The sequence below is a fragment of the Microcebus murinus genome, chromosome 13 (assembly GCF_040939455.1).
Source record: "Microcebus murinus isolate Inina chromosome 13, M.murinus_Inina_mat1.0, whole genome shotgun sequence".
Lineage (NCBI taxonomy): Eukaryota > Metazoa > Chordata > Mammalia > Primates > Cheirogaleidae > Microcebus > Microcebus murinus.
Genome location: NC_134116.1, coordinates 83377821 through 83396812, shown reverse-complemented (window position 1 = coordinate 83396812; position 18992 = coordinate 83377821). Strand labels below are relative to the sequence as shown.

The window sequence follows — 18992 nt, the reverse complement described above, 5'->3', positions numbered from 1 at the left end:
AATTTAATCCATTTATATAAAGTAATTGCTGAAAGAAACGAAATTACTCTCTAGTTCTTGTGTCCATTTTACCCCCATTTGTTTTCTTAATGGCTTCATTTTATTGCTTTTGTATTACTTGCTTTGATTCGTTTTCATTTTGTTTTTCATAACATCTATAGAGAGTTTCTTTTTGGACACCTGGGCAAATGGAGAGTACAGAAGCATCTTAAAGTTAGAAAAAATGTAGTTCAGTCTGATAGTAATTTCATTTGAATTAAAGAATGCAGACCTGTTTACACCCCCCACTTTGTTATTAATGTGAAAGATTATATTATTTTATATTGTGCATGTATTAATAGAGAACTATCTTTGATCTGGTTCTCAATTAGATTGTTGTTGGCGTATATGAATGGCTCTGATTTCTGTGTATTGATTTTGTATCCTGAGACTTTACTACATTCATCAATTCCAGGAGTTTCTTTGTTGAATCTTTGGGATTTTCTAAATATAATATCATGAGCAAACAGTGAAAGTTTGATCTCTTCTGCCCCAATTTGGATACCTTTCATTTCACTTTCATGTCTGGTTGTTACAGCCAGGACTTCCAGCACTATGTTGAATAAAAGTGGAGGTAGTGGGCAGCCTTGCCTGGTTCCACGTCTAAGTGGGAATGCTTTCAATTTTTCCCCATTCAGTATGATGTTGGCTATGGGTCTGTTGTATGTGGCTTGTATAATTTTTAGGTATGTCCTTTCTCTTTTCATTGTGAAGTACAGCGCATGAATATTTATATAATTGTCTGAAAGGGAAGGACTTACTATTACCATCTTATTATTTTGAATCTTGTAGCTATTAGGCACCGTTTCTTTCTCTTTGTGTCTTGTGATTTCTAGGGCCATGCTTTGACTCATTTCTTATCATTTTAGTGTATCTCCATAGGTACTGTTGTTATCACAGTGAATACGTAATACTTACAAGAATATATTTAAACTGGAAACATCTTAACTTTAGTTGTACATAAAAATTCTTCCTGGTTACTTATTCCTTCAACTTTGCTATTGATATCACCAGTTATATCTTTTTACATTGTATACCCATTAACAGAGGTTTAGTGGTATCTTTATGTTTTTGTCTTCAACTTTTAGAGCATGACTAAAAGTGTTGTCTCTACCATGATTATACTACTACCGAATTTTACTTAAGTGTACTTTTGTATTTCTCCAAGAGAGTTATTTATTTTTCTATGCATTTGTTTTGTTTTATTTTCAATGCAAAGGGCTCTCTTTGGTGTTGTTTTGTGGGGCAGGTCTAATGGTGATAAAGTTTTTGAGAATCTGATTATCTTGATAACTGTTTAGTTTTGTGATGTGGCCCGATTACAGGATAAGGGATGACACAGAACATAAAATAATGACACAGACACACATGGACATGACAATGACTCGAGTGACCAATGCACCGGTCGCTTTATTTTTATACCCCCCAGACCCAAGGTTAGTTCCTTGTACGTGAGCATCTGAGCATAGCAGCGATATCAGCCAATTCCAGAGTTGTTTCGAAAGGGAACAATTTCCCATGGTCTCAGACCTCAAAACGGTTACTAAAGTTAAGGTGCCAGACAGAGCTCAAAAGCCAAGGCTGAGATAGGCAACATAAAACAATGCAGCTGTTTGAAGTGCTTCTTGTCTCAATCCCAGGTGTTGGCTCCTTCCTGGCCCCCACGGTTGTGCTATCTTAGGTCGCCCCTCCATGGGGAGTCTTACCCATCACTGACTACCAACCATCAATGGGGGCCAGTCCTTGGGAGAGTTCTTCCTGTTCTTGTTCTCACGGCCTCCAGACTCCCACCCTAAGGGCCCTCCATGTGGGAGTTGGGAGCATTTGCTATGTGCAACAACTCAGGCCTCTTATTATCAAGTCACAAGGCAGCAACCGTGTCTGAAGAAAATGCTGACTACCGCTGCGTCAGGCAGCACACGTACATTACAGACTATAGTGAATGATTAGTATAAGGCATCACACCAGAATCAGCCCCCAGCAGTTTTGTTTATTTAAATGGGCAGTTTTCCTGGATACAGTGTTTCTGCTTTGAAGTTTTTATTCTTTTAGCAACTGACACATCATTTTTGTCCTCATGCATTGAAGATTCTCTTTTTGTGTGAGACTTTCAAAACCTTGCTTATAATCTGCCTTCCTTATGGGTCCCTTGTTGTTTCTCCTAGCTGAAGTATATTGAGCTTGTTTATTTTTTTTATATCTTTATTCTTACATTAGAAAATTTCTCAGTCATTTATTATCATATGCTTTAGCTAGATAATTCATTTCTTTTTATGATTTTAGTTTTCATTGCTATTCTCATTTACCTGATTCCGTTTATTAGTATTGTTCCTATGTGATTAGTTAGCCATCACTGACATGGTTATTTGTTTATTTTATTTATTTATTTATTTATTTTATTTATTTGTTTGAGACAGAGTCTCGCTTTGTTGCTCAGGCTAGAGTGAGTGCGGTGGCGTCAGCCTAGCTCACAGCAACCTCAAACTCCTGGGCTCAAGCAATCCTGCCTCAGCTTCCCGAGTAGCTGGGACTACAGGCATGCACCACCAGAGACGGGGTCTCACTCAGGCTGGTTTTGAACTCCTGACTTTGAGCAATCCGCCCGCCTCGGCCTTATTTTATTTTTTTATGTTTCTTTAATTTTAGAGACAATCTTGCTCTGTCACCCTGGCTTGAGTGTAGGGGCATCATCATAGCCCACTGCAACCTCAAATTCCTGAGCTCAAGCAATTCTCCTGCCTCATCCTCCCAAGTAGGCGGACTACCAGTGTGCCCCAAGATTTTTATTCTTAGTAGAGACAGGGTCTTACTCTTGTTCAGCCTAATCTCAAACTCCCAACCTCAGGTGATCCTTCCACCTTGGCCTCCCAGAGTGCCAGTGTTGGAGGTGTGAGCTGCTGGGCCCAGCCAAGATGTATATATATTTTTTTTTCTGGTAATTAATACTTTTCGATTCCTTTGTTGTTTATTTCTGATTCTATGTGTTGTATTCTTTTGTTGATATTTGAGGATTAATAAAAAGTCAGCTTTAACAAACTTTATCAAGTATGTTTTTCTTAGGAAACTTTGAAAACACTTCACTATATTACAGATACAAGAAGCATCAAATCTGTTCTGAAGATGTTTCTTCTTTGTAATTTTGTGTTTATTTTCCAGTTAAAGCAATTTTCCCACAGTTCTTTGGAAGAGCCTGTCATGATTTGCTACACTTGTTCCCTCTCTGTGGTATTGAAGTTCCTATGCTGCTTTAAGAATCTTTTACCTTTGGTTTCTGAATACACAGTCTTTCCTTCAAATAATAGCACCATACTTTCAATCACTGTGTGTTACAGTAGATAGAAAACAGTCTTTGTAAGGGCCCCCAGAAGCCAGAAGGGTGGTCACAACTGTCACTATATTCTTTCTCTTTTGAGAGAGAAACTGAGGTTTGGGAATTTACTTTTATGTTCACCGTTCTGCATTAAGTAAGAAAGGCCATGGTGGGTACATATAACAGCCTTTTCTATCTCCTCTGTGTGGCTCTCGGCGTTGTGCTCACCTCATGTGCTGTGAACTGTAACCTGGAAATTAGAATTCCCTCCAAGGCAATTTGTTGAGCCTAATTTTATTTAGTTATTTATCTGAAAGAGAATTGGGGCCTTTATATTGTATTATGCCTACTTGCTAATGTGCTTGGTATAATTTATCATGTTAAAATTCAAATATATATTAATCTGATTAAGAAAAGACATAAGTGGATTATTTGTTATTTTTTAAATTTCTTTCAGATATGTCTTCTGATTTCACCCAACACCATTTGCCAGAGGAAGGGATAAATGTTTCATTTCAAAAAATGGTACTGAGAAGATATGGAAGCTGTGGCCTTGACAATTTAAAGTTAATGAGAGACTGGGAAAGCGTGAGTGAGTTAAAGGAGGAGAAAGGATGTTATAATGGACTTAACCAATGTTCAGCAACTGCCCACACCAAAATATTACAGCGTAATGAATGTTTGAATGTCTTGACAAAATTCTCAACTCTAAATAGATACAAGATGGGACATACTGTGAACCCTTTTATAGGTAAAGAATGTGGGGATAGCTTTAACCAATGCTCACATATTATGGAACATAAGAACATTCATAATGGAGAGAGACCTTACAAATGTAAACAATGTGGGAAAGTACTTAAATGCTGTTCAAGCCTTTCTAATAATAACACAGTTCATACTGGAGAGGAACCTCCCCAATGTGAAAAATGTGGCCAGTCTTTTAACTGGCACTCATCCTTGACTAAACATAAGAGAATTGAGACAAGAGAAAAACCCTACCAATGTGAAGAATGTGGCAAAGCCTTTCGTTGGCCCTCATACCTTACTGCACACAAAACAATTCATACTGGAGTGAAACCCTACAAATGTGAAGAATGTGGCAAAGCCTTTCATTGGCCCTCATACCTTACTGCACACAAAACAATTCATACTGGAGTGAAACCCTACCAATGTGAAAAATGTGGCAAAGGCTTTAATTGGTTCTCAAGACTTACTATGCATAAGAAAGTTCATACTGGAGAGAAGCGCTACAAATGTGAAGAATGTGACAGAGCCTTTAAATGGTACTCATCCCTGTTTGCACACAAAAGAATTCATACTGGAAAGAAATCCTACAAATGTCATTTCTGTGGCAAACACTTTAATTGGTTATCAGAATTTAGTGTGCATAAGAGAATTCATACTAGAGACAAACCCTACAAATGTGAAGAATGTGGCAAAGCCTTTCATTGGCCCTCATACCTTACTGCACACAAAACAATTCATACTGGAGTGAAACCCTACAAATGTGAAGAATGTGGCAAAGGCTTTAATTGGTTCTCACGACTTACTATGCATAAGAAAGTTCATACTGGAGAAAAATGCTACAAATGTGAAGAATGTGACAGAGCCTTTAAATGGTACTCATCCCTTTTTGCACACAAAAGAATTCATACTGGAAAGAAACCCTATAAATGTAAATTATGTGGAAAACACTTTAATAGGTTCTCAGAATTTAGTGTGCATAAGAGAATTCATCCTGGAGAGAAACCCTACAAATGTGAGGAATGTGGAAAAGCCTTTAAACAGGTAGCACATCTTTATGTGCATAAAATAATTCATACTGGAGAGAAACCCTACAAATGTGAAGAATGTGACAGAACCTTTAAACAGTACTCCTACCTTTCTAGACATAAAAGAATTCATACTGGAGAGATGCCTTACAAATGTGAAGAATGTGACAGAGCCTTTAAACAGTACTCCTATCTTTCTAGACATAAAAGAATTCATACTGGAGAGAAACCCTACAAATGTGAAGAATGTGGCAAAGCATTTAAGTTCTATTCATCCCTTACTGCACACAAGAGAATTCATACTGGAGAGAAACCCTACAAATGTGAGGAATGTGGCAAAGCCTTTACACAGGTTCCACATCTTTATGTACATAAAAGAATGCATACTGGAGAGAAACCCTACAAATGTGAAGAATGTGGCAGAGCCTTTAATCAGTACTCCTACCTTTCTAAACATAAAAGAGTTCACACTGGAGAGAAACCCTACAAATGTGAAGAATGTGGCAAAGCATTTACATTCTCTTCATCCCTTACTGCACACAAGACAATTCATACTGGAGAGAAACCCTACAAATGTGAAGAATGTGGCAGAGCCTTTAATCAGTACTCCTACCTTTCTAAACATAAAAGAGTTCACACTGGAGAGAAACCCTACAAATGTGAAGAATGTGGCAAAGCATTTACATTCTCTTCATCCCTTACTGCACACAAGAGAATTCATACTGGAGAGAAACCCTACAAATGTGAGGAATGTGGCAAAGCCTTTAAAAAGTCTGCACACCTTTCTGACCATAACAGAATTCATACTGGAGAGAAAACCTATAAATGTGAGCAATGTGACACTGCCTTTAAACTGTACTCACACCTTTCCATACATAAAAGAATTCATACTGGAGAGAAACCCTCCAAAATGTGAAGAATGTGGCAAAGACTTTCATTGTTTCTCACAACTTAGTATGCATAGGAGAAATCACACTGGAGAGCAACCCTACAAATGTTAAGGATATGACAGAACCTTTAAAGAGTACTAATACCTTTCTCAACATAAAGGAATTCATACATGAGGAAATCCTACAAATGTTAAGAATGCAGCATTGTCCTTAAATACTGCTCAAGGTTTTCCATTCATAAGATAATACATACAATAGAGGAACCCTACAAACATGAACAATGTCGCAAAGGCTTTACCCGATGCTTTTACCTTACTATACATGAGAAAATTATACATGAGCAGAATCCTAGAAAGGTAAACAACATGGGAGAGCCCTTAATAACTAACTGGTTATACATTTTTCAATATCGGACAGTCATGCTGGGTAACAGTGACATAAATGTACAACTGTAAAAATATCAGAAAGGAAAAGTCTTAGCATGAGAGCATACTGGCAAAAAATAGTACAGCTTTAAAGAGTGGTGTGGAGCATACTTTCATCAGAGATCTTATTGCGCATAGAATAATTAATGATGGAATAAAACCTTCCATCAATTGCTCATACTTTATTTAGAGTCACTGAATTTGGAGTGGTGAGAAACTCTACAAATGCCGAAAAACATTTATTCGAAAAGCACATCTTAGGCCGGGCGCGGTGGCTCACGCCTGTAATCCTAGCTCTCTGGGAGGCCGAGGCGGGCGGATTGCTCAAGGTCAGGAGTTCAAAACCAGCCTGAGCAAGAGCGAGACCCCGTCTCTACTATAAATAGAAAGAAATTAATTGGCCAACTGATATATATATATATAAAAAATTAGCCGGGCATGGTGGTGCATGCCTGTAGTCCCAGCTACTTGGGAGGCTGAGGCAGAAGGATCACTCGAGCCCAGGAGTTTGAGGTTGCTGTTAGCTAGGCTGACGCCACGGCACTCACTCTAGCCTTGACAACAAAGCGAGACTCTGTCTCAAAAAAAAAAAAAAGAAAAGCACATCTTAGAAAACACCAGAGTTTATACTAAAACATATTTTACAGATGCCACAATGTGAAAAATTATTTAATCAAAAATCAATTCTCTGGCTCACGCCTGTAATCCTAGCTCTCTGGGAGGCCGAGGCGGGCGGATTGCTCGAGGTCAGGAGTTCAAAACCAGCCTGAGCAAGAGCGAGACCCTGTCTCTACTATAAATAGAAACTAATTGGCCAACTAATATATATAGAAAAAATTAGCCGGGCATGGTGGCTCATGCCTGTAGTCCCAGCTACTCGGGAGGCTGAGGCAGAAGGATTGCTTGAGTCCAGGAGTTTGAGGTTGCTGTGAGCTAGGCTGACGCCACGGCACTCACTCTAGCCTAGGCAACAAAGCGAGACTCTGTCTCAAAAAAAAAAAAAAATCAATTCTCAATAAACATGAGAGGGTTTCTGGTGGAAGTAAGTCTCCAGTATACTCAGAGTATACTGAAAAGCAGAGTATTTGTTATAGAGAATATTCGGAAGAAAAATACATAGAAAATTTATGTGTGTGTATGTTTAAAAGGAGATGGATTCATGGTGAGTTACGCTTACATGGAAAATACTGTTTTGCATTAAAAATTTTGTATTTTTGAAAATTAAATATTGATGCAAATTACTTTATGATACATCTTCATTAGAGGTTCTGTAAAAACATCAAGTTTGGCTGCATCCAAACTATGAAAAGTTCTTATATTAGGTGGGAATCATTAATCCGCTCTTCTGAGGAATATTATGGGCACTGAGATGTAAGATGGGTGGAGAGTCTAGCTGGAGAACCTCTGTGATTGGCCTGTGAGAGCGATGTAAGTGATGTCAGAGGTAGGTGTGCAGCGTGATATTCTTCTCCATTATAATTAGACCTCTTTTGAATTTTACAAGTAAATTGTTTTACCAGTTCCATTAAGGTAATTCTGGTAATAAAATATAGATTTTGGAATGGCTTTTTAAGGCAGTATTGTCAACTTAATTTCTTTTAATAGAACAAAATTGGTTTTACTTGTTAAGACTATTGTGGAAAACCAAGGATTACCATGACACAAACATAAACCTATCCCCCCCTTACTCAAGGTTGTAGGTACCAGATGGTAGCAATACACTATTTGGGAATATAGTAGAATAACATCTCTAGTTAATTTTATTCCACTGGGCTTTAAAGTGCAAATAATTTTAAGGATATTATTTATATAGTTTATATTTTTATTGCTTATATAGCTAAAAGGTCATTATACTGGTTATAATTAAAGGTTTAAGAGAGTATAATTAAAATCCACACATTTCTGAATCTTCAGTGATTATCAGCAATATTACATCCTACATTTTTCTTTGAACATGTAGGTCACTCTGGTCTGCAAAACAGATAGATACTTTTATTTTTCATTTACATGGAATCAAATAGAGAATTATCTCATGCTAAAGAAAAACTTAAGTTGAGGCTGGGCATGGTGGTTCACATCTGTAATCCTAGCACTCTGGGAAGCCTAGGTTGGCGGATTGTTCAAGATCAGGAGTTCGAAACAGGCCTGCGCAAGAGCGAGTCTCAGTCTCTACTAAAAAAATATAAAGAAATTAATTGGCCAACTAAAAATATACAGAAAAAGAAACTTAGCCAGGCATGGTGGCGCATGCCTGTAGGCCCAGCTACTAGGGAGGCTGAGGCAGAAGGACTGCTCAAGCCAAGGAGTTTGAGTTTACTGTGAACTAGCCTGATGCCATGACACTCTAGCCCGGGCAACAGAGTGAGACTCTGTCTCAAAAAAAAGAAAAGAAAAACTTAAATTATAAGAGTATTATCGGGAAAGCAATTTTGTTTGTGTGCATATCTGTTTTGAAAAATAAATATTTTTGATCCAAACAGAAAATTTCAAAAGTGTTGATAATTTATTAGCAAAGTAGAAACCTCATAGATTCTGTAAGTACATTTTCTGTTTTATACTGAATTCATTTCTCTAAAATTTTATGGCTCCTGTTTCAAAATTTTACCAGCAATATTTTTTGGTTTTAATGGTCTCTAACTGATGCTACACCTAATACATGATTTTTTTCTAAAGGTAATGAAGTGTTTTTATTTGGTCTGCTCTGAGAGTGTAAGAATTATTTTTATTAAATTGTATGTACTGAGAGTATAACTTGAAGATAGAATTCCACAAAGAGTGCATTACGTTAAATTGTGTTAGTGTGTACATTTTTCTCAATTTGAGAATCCTATTTGAGCTAATTTTTCTTCAGTTATTCTTTTCATTTTTACAATTGACATAACTATGTTGGTTCACTTTATTGGGGCAATTTATTTCGGTAGAGGTGGGGAGGCTACATAAGTCATGGTTTACTTTGACATTTTTATGATGTGTAAAAACACAAGTGATCAATAAATGGTCCATGTTCATCAGTAAGTGTTCCTGTTGGCGTTAGTTTGTGGCTGTATGTAAGAGAAGATAGCCACACATAGAAATGGCACTGATTCTTCATACGGAAAGAGGACTCCCCTTCCTACGCCACACATGTATCTCGGCTCTTCTCTTTTCTGTGTTGGGGGAACAGCTTTCTGACTGTTCTCTCCACCCCAGGTCATTGCCCAAAGTACATTTTAGGTTTTCATGAGAAGTTTGGAATTTTTTCATTGTGGTAAATATTTGTTTTTATATGGAGATTTTTAGTATTTGTAAGTAATAAATAAAAAATTCTAACCATCTAATTGTGATAAAAAGGATGTAGTATCTGTGAACCAGAGGGTTTCAACACTCTGGTAGTTAGCTTAGTTTGTAAAAGAAAAATGTTAGCAGATCCTAACAAAAACTACGGTAGATATTAGACTAGGTGCAGCATTAATAACAGTGGGAGTTAATATAAATGGTTTGTAAATAAATATCAGAAGTTAGATATTTCTTAAGATTAAGCGTATTTTAGGAGTAAAATCTTCTGAGAGATTAATAATGGTAAGTGCATCCTTTAACAGCTTATGCGATGGAGATAAATAGGTATGTTTCAGACAGTGAGCAAACAAATATAAAATGATCCTATGTGAATGGCGTCCACCAAACCATAATGAAAGTGGAGGTAGTATCAGGTCACATAGTTTAGTTTTTGTATATACTGTAGCTGTTCTATGTTACACCTATAAATGATGTTTGCCCACAGAAGTATGTAGATAATTCATAATTGGAAGTTGCTCAAGAAAATAACTGTACTAAAGGAGCACGTGCAAATACATGATTTTGAAACTCTTGAGGTTTTACAGAGCTCAAAATAATGCCTTTTGTTAATGGGCATCTGTTTTCTATTCTATTCTAATGCAAGAAATACCCAGGAATTGGGGCGCTTAGTTCTCCAAGCAATTTCCCCTTGCTTGAGTAGAAACAGTGCACACTTTTTGATCAGACTGAGGCTTTGCAACTGTTTTTCCTTGATATTTCTCAGGGAGTTAACATTCTGTGCTGTGTTCCAAGAGGAGTCTCTGAATATCTTTCTTTGTTCTCTGAAACAGCTTCTCACTCTGTTGCCCGGGGTAGAGTGCCATGGTGTCAGCCTAGCTCACAGCAACCCCAATCTTCTGGGCTCAAGTGAGCCTCCTGCCTCAGCCTCCCGAGTAGCTGGGACTACAGGCATGCGCCACCATGCCGGGCTAATTTTTTCTGTTTTTGGTAGAGACAAGGTCTTGCTCTTTCTCAGGCTGGTCTCGAACTCCTGAGGTCAAACAATCTGCTTGCCTGAGCCTCCGAGAGTGCTAGGATTACAGGCCTAATGAATATCTCTTTTATGGCAGGGTTATACTGCAATATTATGGTAATTCTTGACTTGTCCTTACTCTGGAAAACTCAATTGCTTGAACAGAGGAATGAGTCATTTTCTCTTTTTGACTTCAGTTCCTGAATGAATTATGTAACGAGTTATCTGGTTACTTAAATATTTACAAAAATTACTATATTAAACTGTAGGCTGGGCCTATAGTATTACCTAGTGAACTACTGAATTACAGTTCCTATCAATTCAGATATACTGAAGGTGTACAATGTTCCAAGTAGTCCATGTTAGTAGGATTAGGGATGAGATACTAACAGTGATGAGCTAGCATAAATCTTCCAAACGGGACATTGTAAATAGTACTTTGATTTTTAATAGACTTATAGTTTTTAAGTTTTTATGAAAAGAATTTTTTTAAGACATGAAAAAAATAGAAAAATTACCATTCCATGATATCAATTTCATCTTTATCCTTTCCTTCATCCAGAACACTGACCCAGTCTTCATAAATATCTGGCCACAAAATCATAATGCTTGGTGGTGTGTGTCCTTTCTCCATTCCTGAGAAATATAGTTCCTACATATACACAGATCATATATCATATAATACAAACAATACAAATATGTTTATGTCACATAGATAATATATCTAATATGTTGATATTTATATCATATAGGTGATTATATTTATAGAGAGGCAGGTTTGCTCCCTCCCACCCCATACACCTTTTTTCCTCTAAATCATAGTTGATAATTACAGCCTGGCAGAGTGCTAGAATTACAGGTGTGAGCCACCATGCCCTGCCAATCTATGGTTATACCATAGAATTACAAGTGAGAAAGTGGGAAGAACTGAGTTGGTCCATGAACACCAAGAAAACTGTCCTGAACTATTAACACTGAGGATCAGAATATTTGTTGAGACAGAGGCATGGGCAGTAGCAGTAGTGGCAGTGGAAATACTTAAGGATAACTTCTCTGATGTTACGTTTCTGGATCTAAGGCTAGAACACGATTGCCTTTCTCCTTTGTCTCTGTAAAAATTACCTTAGCATAATTTGGATTTCTACTTATGTAAACCTGAAGCTTTCAGGTAGTCTCCATTTGATGACTGATAGTGTGGACCACGTGGGTTGTTACTGGGAAAAATTCAGAAGCCCAGAAAGCCACATTGGAGAGCACTACCTAAGCCTCCAGTGAGTGCCACTCAATCTTGCTTCATTTTTCCCAGGGTGAGAGTCCCCTTCCTTTCTGTGGTTTCACAAAAGACTATTTTTAGGCTTGTTCCAGAAGGGTGAATAAGAATAAATTTTCACATGGCTACTCCCAAGCATTCAGTCATGGTGACCACAATACATGCAGTGAGCACAGGACTGTAGCCTGACTCTTAGTTATCAGTACTGAAGTGGTAACTGGTGAAAGTGCTGCCTTTTCATTGCTTTGACAGGTGGGTGGTTTTCAAATTGCATGCCAGCACGGGGCAAATTTGATGACATCATGCAAGGGCATAGTCAATTGACTATTCGTGTGTTTGGTATGAGAGTGTTACAGTGTGAAAAGAAATGACAACAGGCTGGGCGTGGTGGCTCAGGCCTGTAATCCTGGCGCCCTGGGAGGCCGAGGTAGGCGAATTGCTTGAGGTCAGGAGTTTGATTTTTTTTTTTTCTTTTTTTTTTCTTTTTAATTTCATTTCTAGTAGAGACAGGGTCTCGTTCTCGCTCAGGCTGGTTTTGAACTCCTATATCAGAGACAGGAAATGGAAACAAACTGGCACCCCCTGAAGTCAGTGAACTACTTGAGCAGTCCTGTGCTGCTACATGCTCACCATGCACATAAGACAAAATATGCGTATTTTATTCTGATACTACCCGACAGTCTTTTCTTGGTATAGCTGAACACAAACTAATACCTACAGAAGATGGTGCATCATATTTCAATCATGCCAATGTGAAATGTGTGAACATAACCTGAAACTGAACCTCGTTGTACCTGTTTCCACAATTCACAATCCACTTTATATTCTAGACAGGCTGGGTGAAAGAACATAGGCTGTAAAAGAAAATGGAGGTTTCTACCCTAAAAACTGGGTACAGCGTTTCAGGCAAAAACGTCCAACACATCAGACCGTCCCGTCGCTCCCTCCCCTCCCCAGCGCCGCAGAGCCAGGATGGCATGACTGACCGATGGGGTGAGAGGAAATAAGAGGGGTCCGTGCGACCCGTGGGTCAGCTTTCCCGGACAGTCACCCACCTACGGCAGACGTAACTGAAGTGGGGTTATACCCTACATAAGTAAGTACACAGGGGCTACACACACAGCTCCTTGGGCGACTGGGATTGCGTGTGTAACTGTGGCTCACACCTTGCTCATTCTGCCCAGCACGGTCTCCCAGAGACACCTTCCTCTCAAACATCTGTGCTGACAACTTCGCATTTTGAACCGATGCTCACAAAACGTAACTCATCCACTACCCCATCTACTTCCCACTAAAACTGAGGGCTGAAAAATAACAAAAATCTGAAACTGGAAACAGCACCTGGCCTGCACAACTGCCTAGTATTTCTAAACCATGGGGACAGAGTCCTCTACGCTGACAATCAGAAACTGACAATATTCCCAAAGTACCCACTCCATCTATGTCACTTTTGTCCATGAGATGACACCACTTATAACCACCCTATGACTCAGAGTAAGTGCTGTGTGCTCAGTTCCAACCTTCTCACATCTCAAAAGTATTTCCCACATATATTTTTCAGTAAGTTTCATCCACGTCTCTGAGAGCTACACCACAATCGTGTCGTTTCTGTCTCCACATCCACCACAGTGCTCACTGCCTAGGCCATTCAATCCTCTGGGCTATTGGCACCACCTTCCTCTTATTTAAATTAAGGGGTCTATATTGCATGCATAAAACTAATACATGTCTTCAGACTCTCTGGTTAGAAACAAATTATGACCGCATTACAAAAAAATACAAACCAATCCTCACAGCAAAGTCTTGTGTGAGGTGACATGACACAGGAGAGCAGTGAGAACCAAGTAGTCATAACAGAGGCAAAAAAGGAGAAAGGCTGTGGTGCACATGTAGGCCAGGAAAAAAGAAAGGACAGAGCGAAAAGCTGGAGATGGTCCCAAAATTGTATAAGGAAGGTTTTTCTTTCTACATTCAGTCAGTCAGCTGGCTACCCTGGCAACAGATGCCCTGTAGGCACATGCAGAACTGACGCCAATATTCCACTCTGGACATTCCAGTCTCTTACCTACGTCTATAAACTCACTCGAATAAGAAAAATTTCCTCCAAACTATGAAGAATCTATTTCACACAGAGCACTGTCCTGTGTGTTTCTTACTTTTATAAAAATGTCAAAAAAACTGCATTATTTACAAAGCATCCCAGGTTCTACCTGAAACAGCCTAGTAAAATCAGTACATGTTAGGATGCCACTTAAAACAGAAATAACAGGAAGATGCTTGCTTTAAGTAATTTCATTCTTCAACTGAAAATGGACAAAATGTATTAGTTAAATAAAACATAACTAAATGTATCACCACTTATATCTTCAAATTATTTTCAAAGCATGATTAGATTATATGAACTATTAGTTTGATGTAATATTTGTATATTGCATACCATGTAAATGAAATTAAAATTTTATGCATACGTTTTACCCATTTAGAAAGCATGTGCAAAAAAATCACGGAATTAAATTACATAAATAGTGATTTAGGATCTAAGATTTATGGTTTCTAACTGTACTTCCATAAAATCTTTATTGTAACTACCACAATATCCCAATGATTACAAAAAGCAGAAAATACAAAATAGGGACTAAGACAAAATACTCCCCCAATTATGGAAATGTTAAGCCTGCAGGAAAAAGGATTACAGAAATAATTCCACTCTGCCTTTCAATAAAGTATTATGTCTATATGTTAACCAGTCTTAGATATGATAATATAATGTAAGATTAATCACAGACAGGATAACAATTCCTTAATAAAACATCAGTATTAAACTTTAAAAAATCATTTAGTTATATTGACAAAAATAAGTTATATTCAAATATAGTTTATAAAAAGCATCTGAATATCCATTATATGTCCCCTTGTTAAAACACAGTCGGAAGAACTTCAGAAACATTATTTTTCTGCGGATATAATAAACTTAGGCATGTGATTTCCTTCTTTAAAAAGAGTGAGGCTGGCCGGGCGCTGTGGCTCACGCCTGTAATCCTAGCTTTCTGGGAGGCCGAGGCGGGCGGATTGCTCAAGGTCAGGAGTTTGAAACCAGGCTGAGCAAGAGCGAGACCCCGTCTCTACTATAAATAGAAAGAAATTAATTGGCCAACTGATATATATAGAAAAAAAATCAGCCGGGCATGGTGCCACATGCCTGTATTCCCAGCTACTCGGGAGGCTGAGGCAGGAGGATCGCTTGAGCCCAGGAGTTTGAGGTTGCTGTGAGCTAGGCTGATGCCATGGCACTCTAGCCTGGGCAACAGAGTGAGACTCTGTTTCAAAAAAAAAAAAAGAGCGAGGCTATGTTAATGTTGGATAGAAATACATTTGCTACATTCCAGACAGAAGAAATCATCACTTTTCACTGACATCTATGGAAATATACAGACATATATTTCTATCACATTAAATAACATGCAACACTTCTACCAAGTCTTCTAGCACACCAAATAATGCTCCAGACTTATACTTCATTCTAAAATGAAGATATCTCGGTATTTTGATTAATTGGCAAGTTTTCTCCACTTACGGAGCAAGTGGAAAGATCATTTATTTAGAAAATTCACATTGGTCCTCTTAGTTAATTCAGAAGAATAATGTTGAGAACACGTGCCATATGCTTGCATGCATGAATGCCTTATAAGTCACAAACTGTATTGTTCTTTAGATTTTCTTCAAGTTTTAGATCTGTAATTATACATCCATACAAAAATTGATATTAATTAATGATATTCACATAATATAGAATGGCGTCTAATGGTTCCGATGCAGGAAAAAAGACCACGTGTTATCATATGAACACTAGAAATTAAGGCATAGCATCAACTGAATTGACATTTGAATTAGGCAATAATCGCTGCTTTTGAAAAAACTCAAATACTGTCAATACTGCCAAAGTATGGAATAACTATACATCTCCAAGTATCAACTTTTTTGCATCTGCGAAGTACATGAATAAATTATATAATTGTCTTAGATTTGGATTAGCCTCTGTAATAAATATTTTGTTTGGGTCTACAATTTCAAAGTGTTAATGGTTTAGTCATTCTGCGAATCCCAATTCAATTAGAGTTCCCCTTTCAGTAAATGCTTCCTTCCATTTATTGCATCTGGAAAGTTTTGTTCCCTATGATATTTCTGGTGGTTTCTAAGTAGTATATTTTAGATAAAATTATTTCCTTATTTGTCAGACCTGTAGAGTTTTTCTACTATGAATTCTCTCATGTTGAGTAAGGTATGATCTACAGGTAAAGGTTTTGCCACATTCTTCACATTTGTAAGGTTTCTCTCCAGTATGCATTCTCTTATGTTTAGTGAGGTTTGAGTACTGGTTAAAGGCTTTGCCACATTCTTCACATTTATAGGGTTTCTCTCCAGTATGAATTCTCTGATGTACAATAAGACTAGAGGAATAAGTAAAAGATTTGCTACATGCATTACATTTGTAAAATTTTTCTCCAGTATGAATTTTCTGATGCCGAGTAAGATGTGCACTAGAGTTAAAAGCTTTGGCACATTCCTTACATTTGTAGGGTTTCTCTCCAGTATGAATTCTCTGATGCACAATAAGACTTGAAGAATGACTAAAAGATTTGCTACATGTATTACATTTGTAAACCTTTTCTCCAGTATGCATTCTCTGGTGCTGAGTAAGAAGTGAACAATAGTTAAAGGATTTGTCACATTCTTTACATTTGTAGGGTCTCTCTCCAGTATGCACTGCCTGATGCAAAATAAGATATGAAGAACGAGTAAAGGATTTGGTACACATTGTACATTTGTAAAGTTTTTCTCCAGTATGAATTCTCTGGTGCTGAGTAACTTCTGAACTAGTTTTAAAACCTTTACCACATTCTTTACATTTGTAGGGCTTCTCTCCCGTATGAATCCTTTTATGTATAGTAAGCCGAGAGCACTGATTAAAGGCTTTACCACATTCATCACATTTATAAGGTTTCTCTCCAGTATGAATTCTGTGATGTCGCCTAAGGGTTGAAGAACACACAAAAGACAGGCCACATTTGTCACATTTGTAGGGTTTCTCTCCAGAATGAATACTCTGATGCACAATAAGATGTGAGGAATGAGTAAAGGATTTACTACATGTTTTACATTTGTAAAATTTTTCTCCAGTATGAATTCTCCGGTGCTCAGTAAGGTGTGAACTACAGTAAAATGCTTTGCCACATTCTCTACATTTGTAGGGTTTCTCCCCAGTATGAATTCTCTGATGCACAATGAGACTTGAAGAATAAGTAAATGATTTGCTACATGTAGTACATTTGTAAAATTTTTCTCCAGTATGAATTCTCTGGTGTACAATAAGACTTGAGGAGTGACTAAAAGATTTGCTACAGGTATCACATTTATACAATTTTTCTCCCGTATGAATTCTCTGGTGCACAGTAAGAGTTGAGGAGTGAGTAAAAGATTTGCTACACGTATCACATTTATACAATTTTTCTCCCGTATGAATTCTCTGGTGCATAATAAGACTTGAGGAACGAGTAAAGGATTTGCTACAAATATCACATTTGTACAATTTTTGTCCAGTATGAATTTTCTGATGTTGAATAAGTTGTGAAATATGGTTACAGGTTTTGCCACATTCTTTACATTTGTAGAGTTTCTCTTCAGTATAGATCATGTTATGTTCTCTTTGATTTGATGACGGACTAAAGATTTTCTCACATTTACTCAATCTGTATGAATTTCCTCCAAAATAGCTTCCCAGAGGCTGAGTATGTTTTGAAGGCTGGGTATCAGCTTCTACACCTTTATTATATTTGTAACACTTTTCTTGAATACGGATACACTGATGGACAATAAGCTTTGAGTATTGAAAAAACACTTTCTTGCATTTTTTACATTTGTAATGGTTCTCTGGAAAATGAGTTTTCTGATGTTTTCTAGAACCAGAAACTTCTTTGGTTTGCTCAGATTTATGGCATTGATTATTTCTGTCATCAATATAAAAATCTCGGTAATCATTTAGGGTAGAGTCCTGGCTAAAGGACAGGAGAGTTTTATTAGAAGTGTGACATTTTCCCAAGTTATCTATTTCCTCATATCGATTAAGCAATGATGACTGGGTGAAGCCTTTTCCATGTTCATCAACATTATTGATTTTGGTAGGTGAAGGTATTATGTTTTGGTGGAACAATAATAAACTTCCAACAACGGACTCATCAAATTGATCATGTTTAGAAATCTTCCCTTCATTTTTAAATCTCAGATCTCCAGCAATATGTGACTGAACATTTAATCCAATTCTATACTTTACTTGATCCAAATCATCATTTGGAATGTGGACCAAGTCCCTATTTTGATTTTCCAAATGTCCTTTCAGATAAATGTTATGTCCCAAAACTTGATCTTGATATTTACCTACAGAAACATGTGGTTCAGCAAAAGTAACTGATATAAATGGACTTTTGTTCCAAAATGTTTTGTGTTCTTGACCTCCACTATCCACGATATTTTTGTTATAGATAGTTGTCCTACATTTTTTCTGTCCATCATAACATCCATTCTGAGCTTCACATTCACTCACACTTTCCCAATATTTCTTTATATGCAAATTTTCAAGATCACACCTCGCAAATGTTCCCAATATCACTTTTTGGAATGGAACTTCTATGTACTTCTTTGGCAACAGGACTTGGGTCAAATGAGAAAATATATCTGAAAGATAATAAAAACATTAAAAATTACATTTACTATGTGCTACACAAATAAAATATATAAAATGATACCGAGATAGGACCACAGCATGATGACTGAATCAAAAACGTGAGGCCTTTGTTTCTCCATGGATACGTGAACTTAACCAAAAACATGCTTTAAAAAACACAATTCAGTTTGCTGTATTCCCAGTGAAAACAAATCTAAGAAAAGCTAAATTAAGAAAAACAAAATTAAGTCTGTTATCTTCCTATATCAGAGCAGAATAG

At 37.3% G+C, this 18992-nt stretch overlaps 2 protein-coding genes across 2 annotated transcripts in view; one reads left to right on the top strand and one right to left on the bottom strand.

The window, feature by feature from the left end:
* Window positions 1–18992, top strand: part of LOC105871915 (KRAB domain-containing protein 5-like) — a 162572-nt gene that overhangs the window by 61566 nt on the left and 82014 nt on the right. The window lies entirely within an intron of this gene.
* The window catches only part of LOC105871921 (zinc finger protein 679-like), a 35834-nt gene continuing 27991 nt past the window's right edge, over window positions 11150–18992 (bottom strand). The window contains exon 5 of the mRNA XM_076009590.1: window positions 11150–18723. Coding sequence (XP_075865705.1) covers window positions 16226–18723 — 2498 coding nt within the window. The 3' untranslated portion in view covers window positions 11150–16225. The remainder of the gene's footprint in view (window positions 18724–18992) is intronic.